This window comes from Ostrea edulis, chromosome 7 (assembly GCF_947568905.1).
Source record: "Ostrea edulis chromosome 7, xbOstEdul1.1, whole genome shotgun sequence".
Classification (NCBI taxonomy): Eukaryota; Metazoa; Mollusca; class Bivalvia; order Ostreida; family Ostreidae; genus Ostrea; species Ostrea edulis.
Genome location: NC_079170.1, coordinates 19,099,213 through 19,109,561, shown reverse-complemented (window position 1 = coordinate 19,109,561; position 10,349 = coordinate 19,099,213). Strand labels below are relative to the sequence as shown.

General features: G+C 33.5%; 1 protein-coding gene across 2 annotated transcripts; it reads right to left on the bottom strand.

Annotated features, from left to right (window-relative positions):
- Positions 1–835: 835 nt before the first annotated feature.
- On the bottom strand, positions 836–10,106 carry LOC125653853 (prostaglandin E2 receptor EP4 subtype-like). Of its 2 annotated transcripts, XM_048883531.2 has the most exons (5): positions 8,794–9,625; positions 6,083–7,103; positions 5,460–5,523; positions 3,378–3,508; positions 836–1,983 (listed from the first exon to the last, which is right to left on the bottom strand). In XM_048883531.2, exons 2-5 carry the CDS (start codon positions 6,132–6,134, stop codon positions 1,820–1,822), a joined length of 411 nt encoding a protein of 136 aa, XP_048739488.1. In that variant the 5' UTR covers positions 6,135–7,103; positions 8,794–9,625; the 3' UTR covers positions 836–1,819. The 2 variants fall into 2 exon arrangements, with proteins under 2 accessions (XP_048739488.1, XP_048739487.2); XM_048883530.2 differs by lacking the exons at positions 836–1,983; positions 3,378–3,508; positions 5,460–5,523 and having other exon boundaries at positions 6,676–7,103; positions 8,794–10,106.
- Positions 10,107–10,349: the final 243 nt, after the last annotated feature.

The following is a 10,349-nucleotide window of genomic DNA, read 5'->3' as shown; positions in this document are numbered from 1 at the left end:
AAAAAAAAGTTTACTCAAACATATATTATCAAATTTATTTTTGCTTTTAAGTTTTTTTCTTTAATTATTTATGTATTTTTTGCAAATCCATCAAAAGAGAAAACAAAAAGAATTAATCGCATTTCGAAACTGTAGAATTTTCCACTTATTTTCGCACAATCTTGTGGATGAAAGGTGAAGATACAATCTGTATATCATATTTTGTAACAATTTGTGTCTAAATCTGCTGTACATTTGTTCGCAAAGAAACATTGACTGAAAATAACTCCACCATATCGTTGTAAACGTTTATTTCTAAGCCCAGACCAAATCACCCGGACAAACAGATGTGCCTTTCATATTTCGACCCTAATTACTTATAGTTCCTGAAGGAAATATCAGCATTAAAGTGCAAATAAGTCACAACTGATAACACAAGAACAACAACAGGGGTTAGGAAAATGTTCTTAATTAGATTTGTTAACTTTTAATTATTTATATCTATTTTATAGTACATTTATTACGGAGATTTGATTTGATTATGTAATAGTAACAGGCATAGTTGAAACAGCTGAATGATGAATTGGAAGGTCTAAAGGTCAAATCCAATGCAAATTTGCTAATTCAGAAGCACATAAGCCCACAATTTTCTCTCTGATTTCTAATTTATCATATCTGGAATAAAACTCATTATACTATGGTACATATTTATTTTGATGACTATCATACTAAGGCGCAAACATAAAGAAACCCTTCAGAAAGAAGTGAATCGTTTGACTGGATACGATCTGAAGATTGATCACTGTTCGTTATTTTCACTTGTCATATCAAGAGAGTATAAAATATTGTACACATAGAAAGGAAACGAAATTTATTTCAAATGATTAACAATGAAAATCAAATGATTGAAAAATTAAATCAATTAAGTCAAATGATTAACAATTTAATCAACACAACTCAAATGATAACAACCAAAACAATTAAGTTGAAGAATAACAAGTCATATGATAACAATTAAATGAATTGATTCATGTGCCCAATATATATTTATAAATTAATTAAGTCAACTTATTCACAAATCAAATCAATTAAATCAAGTGATTAACAATAAAATTAATTAAGTTAAATAATCAACAATTAATCAAATCAATCACGTCAAATGGGCAGCAATCAAGTATATATAATGTCAAATATTACAATTCAAATTAATTAGGTAAAATGATTAGCAACCAAATCAATTAAGAGATTCACAATTAAACCAATTACGTTGAATGACCAACAATTAAATCAAATGATAAACAATCAAATCGATTAGATCGAATTGGTAGCGGTCAAGGAAGTAAACATTTTCCTGGTTTTATTGTCTGTGTCCCAAAGACATTCTATCTATATAATGGTGTTTCCTAACCATGCAGTATCGCGATAGCGAAACTTTCCTTGCAAAAAGCGTCCGCTCTTTTTTGTGATGGTGAGTGTCATCAAATCATCGCGCTAACGCTTACACAGAAGCTTTCTCCAAAATATTACCTTCATTGACAATCACTGATACTGTACAGCAGTCACCATATACGATGTAAGCCGGCCATTAAATGTCAATCTTCCATTGATATCAAATATACATGTACCTCTACTATGAATCTGAAAATCTACCCCTGTGCGTGCTTTGTACTCAAGTTTAATTCGAATTTAAGCTGTATTTGATATTGAGAGAAACTGCACACTTATACATTTGGAGAGAAGTGCATATATCTTTCTCTCAACCAATGATAGCTCAGTACATTGTATGTGGCATGTGTTTGGGTTAACAATTATTCAATTTAAAGAAACAAAATCCGATTCCTCAATACTTTTCCCCTGTAGATGGGGGGTAGTTATACTGAGAGGGAGAGGGAACAGGTTGGGTCCCCATGTATCCAAACTGATTTCCATTCGCCATCGTGTGACTGGCAGTGGTGTTGTAGCCATAAGGTGCATTATACTGTTGTCCGGGAGCTGTCACCATTACTGAAACGTGTAAGATTAGATCACTGTCACATTCATCGAAACACATTCTCAAATGAATCTTCCAAATTTTAATTGATATGTCATATATTTCACAAATTTAGAAAACGCTTAAAACGTCCCTAAAACCGGAGAAAATTAATTTCCTGATTAAGATAAAACGATTGTCACCTTTCACCTTGGACTACCGTACCGGTTACTAATTAAGAACATACGGACATATACATGTTTAGATCGCCAATGCTCTGTGTTTTTGATGTAAAACTTATACCGTACCAATTTAGACAGTTCAATCTATTTGAAATTCAAGGGAGAATTTGAATATCCGAATCTATGATTTGTATGAATTCGTTTGAAAGAAAAATACCCCCTTGTTCGATTCGATGTTACAATTCAGTAACCCTTACTAAAGTTTCAATTCATGTTTACTTTTTTTTCTTTCTTTTTTCTTTTTGGAGTTTGGTCAAAAGCTTAAAGATAAAAGCAGTGAAATAAGCAATGAATTCTTAAACAGATGATGCCTTGATAGTCCAGTCCTTCCGTTACTTCATCTTGGAATCATCGTTTTGCATTTCATCCATATTTTTTGAACATCTTTGACATACCCTGCACCTTGTGTAAATAATAGATTTGTTGCCATCTTATTGCTGTTTCCTACCTAATGTTCAGGACTCAAATTATGTATGTTCCACGCCACGACAGTTACGTGATTCCATCGCTTATACAATGCATGATAGAGGTATGTATATGTATGTAAAAGATTGAGAGTGAAACTTTAAGTAAGGTATTACATTTAAAAGCAAAGTGTTTATTTGAGAAATAAATTCATTTTTGAAAATGCATGACTTAACGCTTTATGTGAGTGTAAAGCATTCCAGTTTATACCCTTCTTTATTTTGAAAACTGAATTTTATTTCTTATATTTACATTCTGTTCTAATTGATATCTGAATTCTCGTTTCGTCGTTAAAATAGACGTACTATATCCATCTGTATTCATACGCGCATTGATTACATCTGCATTGTATTCGTGTGGAAATGGCTATTATTGCAGTTTGTATAGATATCAAAGGCAAAACATTGGGAATGCAAATTTACAGTAAAGAAACTAGACATTTCTCTACTTCCGGTTCCTACATGTACAACAAATCTCCCTTAACAACACAATTTCTTTATTGAACACGACTATAGTATTTAAGGCATTCAATACACCTCAAATCACAAATTTTCTTTTTCTAAAAGTGATAAATTGGTTACATTATTTTAGTGTCGAAAATTTCCATTATATCGTAGTAGGAAAAAAAATTATACAAAACAATATGAAGTTGTTTACATCTTCTCACATATATTACTTATGTGTGCATGTACATATGTAATTACAGACATTATGTTACGTACCTTGTGGTTGGTTTAGATCATTTCTTTGCTTTACTTTACAACATCCACATTTGATACAAATCATAAGAATCACAGGAACGGCTATGATGGATATACAGCTTATGACGATGATAGCAATCATCCACGGTTCCCTGTGAAGTGATGAAGCTTTATAATAATTAACTGATTCACTACTCCCAAAACAAGAAATAATCAGGAAATATTAACAAACACATGTAAAATCGAGGAGTGTGTGTGTGTGTGTGTGTGTGTGTGTGTGTGTAAAGTCTAACATTATATGATGTTTTCTACATCCTGGTATTGATTACCTAAAGTGAACTGTCTCCATCACTTACATTGAATTACACCCGTCAGTCAAATAGTTCCAATGCATTCAGTTGTCTTTGATATGGTTTTGTTACAATTTCAGAGTAATGTAAACGTTGTGTAATGACACAGTTCATCACTGACCCTGACAAGGTTCTATATAGTGTCATATTTAACCTATGGTCCTGATTAGGTCAAGTAGTGAAACATTTTACCAGTGTGACCTTGACATTTCAATATATTTATCTTGAAGTATTCAAATCATATGTCTAAAGTTAAATGGTGGATATATGGACATACTGAGGGCAAACACAAACCTCTGCGATGCATTCAGTTTTCCTTAATATGTTTTTGTTATAATTTCATATAAGAGTAATGTACAGGATATGTAATGGTACAGATCATCACTGACCCAGGCAAGGTGTTATATTAGACGACTAATGATTATGTCGTGTGGTGGAACATTTTACTATCGTATCCCTGTGCATGTAAAAGGTTTGACTTTGACATTTCAATATACCTATCTTGATGTGTTCAAATCCTATGTCTAAAGATAACAAATTGTGTATGCATGTAGATGGACACACTGAAGGCAAAACATTCTAGATCTAAACGCATGGTGAAATACCACATTCATTATTTTACGAAAAATATCGTCTGGATATAAATTATACAACCAACATTCTACAACGTAAACCATTGCGAAGTACAGTACTCTAAATTATGAATACCATCGATCAATGCAATTCCCTTTCTGAATAAATGGAAGTTATGAAGAGCTGTATAGAAATTGATTCTAATTGATTTATATTGATTCCATCATGGTACATTTTCAATACACACTGCAGAATATTCTGTGATATATTCATAATTTCTTTTGGCAGTATCATGAATCATGTACGGCCAATTGAGGTCAGGGTATTGATGGATATCCAAAGACTGAAAGGTTGAAGAGTTGAAGAGTTCAATTTGTGTAAATACAACCGCCGATAGTGTTTCATTGACACAATATTTTAAAATTCCATTATATGAGTTTAAGATACGTGCTGCAGTTTATGACTGTAAATTTGGTACAAATAATTATGGCACAGGAACAATTATTGAATTGAATTGTTGAAAAACTATTTTTGTCCTTTTTGCAAGGAAAATAAGAAAAATTTTACAACATTTAATATGCTAGCGATAATGATTCAAATAGGGAGAGACAAAGTGATCAAATCTAACTTAAATTTATTCTTTTTCATGGTACATGTACAAGTAAAATTATAGAGTTATTGTAATAATGAGAATAAGCAATGCCGTGTATCATACATACAATTCGAATATCCCTGAGCACAATCATTACTATGAGTTATAACTCTCATCTAACGATCGATAACTTTTTGGATTCCGAAATTGTCGAATTTGAACAATTGGAAGATATCGGTTGAAAGTAGAACTGTTAACGAAAGTGTGTCATTACACATGGAAAGCCGCGCGTTCAAGGTATGACGTTTTCGGGACGACCTGTCCCTTCTTCAGGACGATAGGATATTTACATAGAAAAGGAAACTAAATTGAAAAGGAAACTATTTAACTATATAACTATATAACTCTATATATATATATATATATATATATATATATATATATATATATATATATTAAACCGGTACAACAAGGATTTGAAACGTGCATTCGACGAAATGAAGAAACATTTTACAGTTGTGTACTCAGTATTTCCTTAATTTGCGATGAACATGACACAATAGAAAATGAAAAAATCATCATTCTTACATTCCCGGGGAGGAAGAATATGTTCTCCGTGATCTGTACGATGCAGAGTCTACACCCCAGAAACCTGAAACATATGAAGATATAATATTCTTATTTATATCTGTTGGTAAGCTGCTGCAACTGGCTGTAACCAGAAAACTCTATTCGTTTAAATCTTTATAACGACGAGGGGACTGTGCAGGTGTTTTGTTTTGTCTGGATTTATTCTCGAGCGAGCACATAGAAGCATGAGAAGTTAGATCCAACAATCCCTTTCTATAAATAGCTTACAAGCAATTACACGTAGATTTATTAAAATCGATTTCCTTGGTTACAGGCACTGCAATGGAAGCAATTGGTTTAGTCAATAATCATGTGATATCGGGTTTACATGTGATTTGTAAGTGTTCAGTCAATAATCATGTGATATCAGGTTTACATGTGATTTGTAAGTGAACATGTACACATATAGTCCCCGTCGTTTACATGCATTAACATTTCCGAAACATCAATAGAATTTAGCAAACCACTGATTGTAGGCAATGGTTTGTGGGCGGCTGAAACTCTTGATTGTAATTTACAGAAGCATATATTGTTATACAAGAAAATAGACATAAGCAAAGAATGAAAGCGTTGATACTTACAAATCATCAGTATTAAAATCATGATCCATGTTAACACTTTTCCAACTGCCATGTTTAGTTTTACGCACGATCTGCAGCCCGTATTGCACAGGTTTCGAAATAGTTCTGACCTAAATGTTTCAAACCTCAGGGGTAGATCGTGTTTCTGTCATGTTGATATGAAGTATCAGAGTACATGCATTGTAAATTCGCCTTTGTTGGAAGAATCCGACTCATTAAATGCAAGCTGAGGTTCATCGCGCAACGGTCATTTGACTCACGGCTCTCTGTTTACGTTTGGTGCAGTTGCCCTGAGTCAATGGTGAATGGATTTTTAACAACACAATTCGTGATACAATTACAATGCCTATTATCATAACTATTCTGCTTTAATTTGTCGATTAGAGGTATCTTTAATATAAATCTACATCACAAGGTGTTTAGCGTGGACAATTTTGACCTGTCCATAATAATTGTGTGGTCGACTATATTAGTGTTGGTGTTTTTGATGATAAGTTTAGCAGATACGTAATGAATATGTTAGTGCGGCAAACATTTTGAAATGTCAGACTTTTCAGACACCACTTGTTCAGTAGTCGAAAAATACGACAAAATCAGATCATTCATTTAATACAAATTGCAATACTAGTATATCATTACGAGTGGGTGTTGCAGAGCATTTTATGATGTATGTGTGCATAAAAGTCACGATTCATATATATCATTGTGTTAATGTTTAATCATTATCTTGATTATTATTCGTTTACATTTTCTTTTACCACAAATCGCAAATTTCATTGTTTAGTAAGACACACATGTTGTTTAAAGAAATATAAAATCATCTTCGCGTTGAATCTAACTCTGTATATCCATGTCGTTCATGAACATGTCCTAAATACTTTGCAATGGTAGAGAGCGACTCTCGCCGAAGAAATGTATAGAGCCATGGGTCTATCACAGCATTTAAGGCAACAGTTCGCAGAAGCCATACCTCCAACCATTTCATCTTTCTTGGATCACTTTCTGCTACTACCATAAGTACCTACAAAATAATTATTTGTCGAGCTGACATCAACACCTGATAAAAATGGAACACCATTTACTTATTATAAAGATGGGGCGAACAAGGTAAAACTGAACGGAGGATGAAAAGGAAAAGAACTAGGGAATAGAAGTTTTAAGAGCGAAATAGGTTCCCCTTGACAGACATTCCACTTTCATTGTATCTTTAATCATTTGAAATTCATAATAAATTCATGCGTGGTTTCTTGTACTACTTCTAGTACATTTTGTCACTGCGGGTTGAATATTCTCTATATTTCCTAAAAGGTTATAATACAGATGGAATGTCTGTATTATTGCCATTGAGACAGTATGTGTGGATTTCAATTGTTTTGATTTTGATATCAAGGAATGGTCATTTCTGAAATCTTCTGTGTACGATACGTGAATTTGTTGCATAAGTAATTCAAGCCTGGTTTAAGGAACAAGATTATGATGATTGCTAACTGCGAAGTATTGGGGAATCGCATTTTTATATCCACAAAATTTCAGCATTGTGTTGGATCAGTATATAACATACCCCAATCCCCATCACCATAGGATATAAAATGAAATAGGGTTTGTTGGAGGAAGTGGGGAACTTCATACCCAGACATTCGTTTCACAAAGCAAGCGATCTACCAACTACATGTAAGTTATATCTTTCTCCTGAAATTTATTGGTTATTTGAAGAGATCAGCTTCAAAAAATGTGTTGTACGGCGTGACCGTTGAGACGAGCGAAGCCCATTAACATCTTACAACACGACTTATAGACATTTTATCTGCCTCTTCATTTAACGCGGGAAATATAACGCGATATGGATGTAAACAGTTACATTACTATTAGTTGCAATGTTTTTTTCCTTATTTCAAACCAAGCAAAACAAAACGTTTAAAGTCATGGGAAAGCTTGTCTAGAATTTAAAACGTTTAAGGTACTTTCTAAACAATCTAATTATTTCAATTACGGGATTGTCAATGAAGTATACCGCAGAGACGGCGACATTTTTGCAGAAGCATTACGGGCAATACCCATCTTCTTTCAGCTGATGAAGAGCAAATCACGTGACTCGTATGTGTAATCATTGGAGCGGGCTGGTCGCGACGCTTTGCGACGCTAGAAGCTATAATTTTTTCAGATTCTCTAAACATTTTTTCTTTTTCGTTTTGCGGATAAACCTTAATCAAGACGCTCTGACTTATATCAAATCCAATGGAATAAGGGTTAGATGAGGTAGTAACAGGAAGGTAATAAGGTAAGAGCACCCACATCCATTCTACCCATATGAAAACTATTTCAAGCGGTACTTTATCTATCCTATTTGAACATTATCTCATTTCTGCTATTACAAAGCATGTTGAAAAACTGAAAATTAGATAATTTTATCTGAATCTCATTTTAATGTTTGAATGCAATGAGATTCATTTATTGCAGATAACGCTTACTTTATATGATAAATCTAGTAAAATTTAGTCTCATCATAAATGGTTTTAAAACTATGTCGGAACTTATATTTACCGTTCATGCCTTAATAACTATTTCTAATATTTCTACACATTCTTGTTCACTTGTATCATATCAAAATAAAATTTAACAAACAAAACTTGATAATCAAAGTTTTAATATAAAAAAATCTTTTTATATTATAGCTTTACAATTTATAAACCTAAAGTGGAATTTCTACTTACCAGAAATGGTGTCCACAAAACAATAAATACCGCAGAAATCGTCATCACAAACACGTTCATATTGGAGCAGCACTGGTTTCGACCAGTCTCGTTATACCGTGCACTGGAACGCAAATATGGATTTTTGTAAAATTTCCAAAAGGATAATACGTTGAATAATATGATTAATAATATAAGAAGAGTTCCGATTGACACCACAAAGTAAGACATGTCGCGTTCTGCCGTGGTCTGACTGATAAAATCCAGGTAACACCAAGTCCCTGGATAGAAAAGACGGCTTGAACCCAGTCCTGTGACATGGAGAAGGGATATTGATACGGATGCAGCCAGTAGAACGACCACAATGATTTTGTATCGCTTGCCATTCCTTCTTTCAGAGCTTCCTGTCTCTCCAACTTCATTGATAATCAAGAACTGGTCGAAAGACATCGCACAGATCAGGAACGCGGACGACAAATGATTGTTCACCAATAAAAACGAATTAAAATCACACAAAGTTTGGCTGTAACACCATGTAAAACCAGAAGCATACCTCTTAAAGATAAAAGGATATGCTAGAATGATACTGAGAAGGTTTTCTAATGCAAGACCTGCGAACATTGTGTCAAATGGACGCCATCCATCGTGTCGACGACTCACCCACAAAATCACAAGAGCCAGGATGTTTCCAATGGTTCCTAAACAGAATTCGATACACGCAGGTACCCAAGACGAATCAACGGGATCAATATATGAGCAATTTACCTTCATTTCTGAAATGTACTAATATCAATGCAAGTGTTGTTTAGTCTATATGATATTACATGTGCTTACATATTTGATATATGTTGTATCTATTTTTAAGTAAACAATCGTCAGAGTATCAGTGATAATGAAATAACTATAAATGAAAATATCTCATCATTTAAGATAACGATTGAACGTTTATCCAACGGTTTACATTCTCATTGATACTCGATGGACAATTGGGTACTGTATCAGCCAGTAGGATTTAGTTGTCTAATCCGAATATATTTGTTTATCTTATATCCGATTGAAAATATAACTCTTCCCTTTTCCTGTTTAACGTTTAAAATACATATAAATGATACGTTGGGAAAGCTAAAAGGTAGCTAAATAAAAGAATATATGGACCTATATTTCAAAGTAATGATGAAGGCAATTCCCTGGATCATTCTATTTTGTTCATGAAAGTCAGAATTCTGAAAAGATTTACATTTATGCTAAAGGTCCAACATTGAGTACCGATTTTCATAGATACGAAGATCACCGGATTCAAACATTAAACACAGATTTTCCATATAGGGGCAGTGATAATATAGAAAAATTTGGAAACATTACGAGCCCACATGGGCATGTGAATAATGTGATTATGATAAGACATTTTAACCATACATAAAACCATAAGTATAGTGATGGACATCGTTCATACCAACAAATTAAATTTAACCGATGTCTCATTATATTAACTTTCACCTCGCGGCGGGTGTGACCGGTCGACAGGGGATGCTTACTCCTCCTAGGCACCTGATCCCACCTCTGGTGTGTCCAGGGGT

Excerpts from the sequence above, each read along its gene's own strand:
- LOC125653853 (XM_048883530.2), bottom strand. The coding sequence starts at position 9,543 with ATGAAGGTAAATTGCTCATATATTGATCCCGTTGATTCGTCTTGGGTA. Across the intron at positions 7,104-8,793 it reads TTTTGTGGACACCATTTCTG|GTACTTATGGTAGTAGCAGA; the intron begins GTAAGTAGAAAT and ends ATTATTTTGTAG.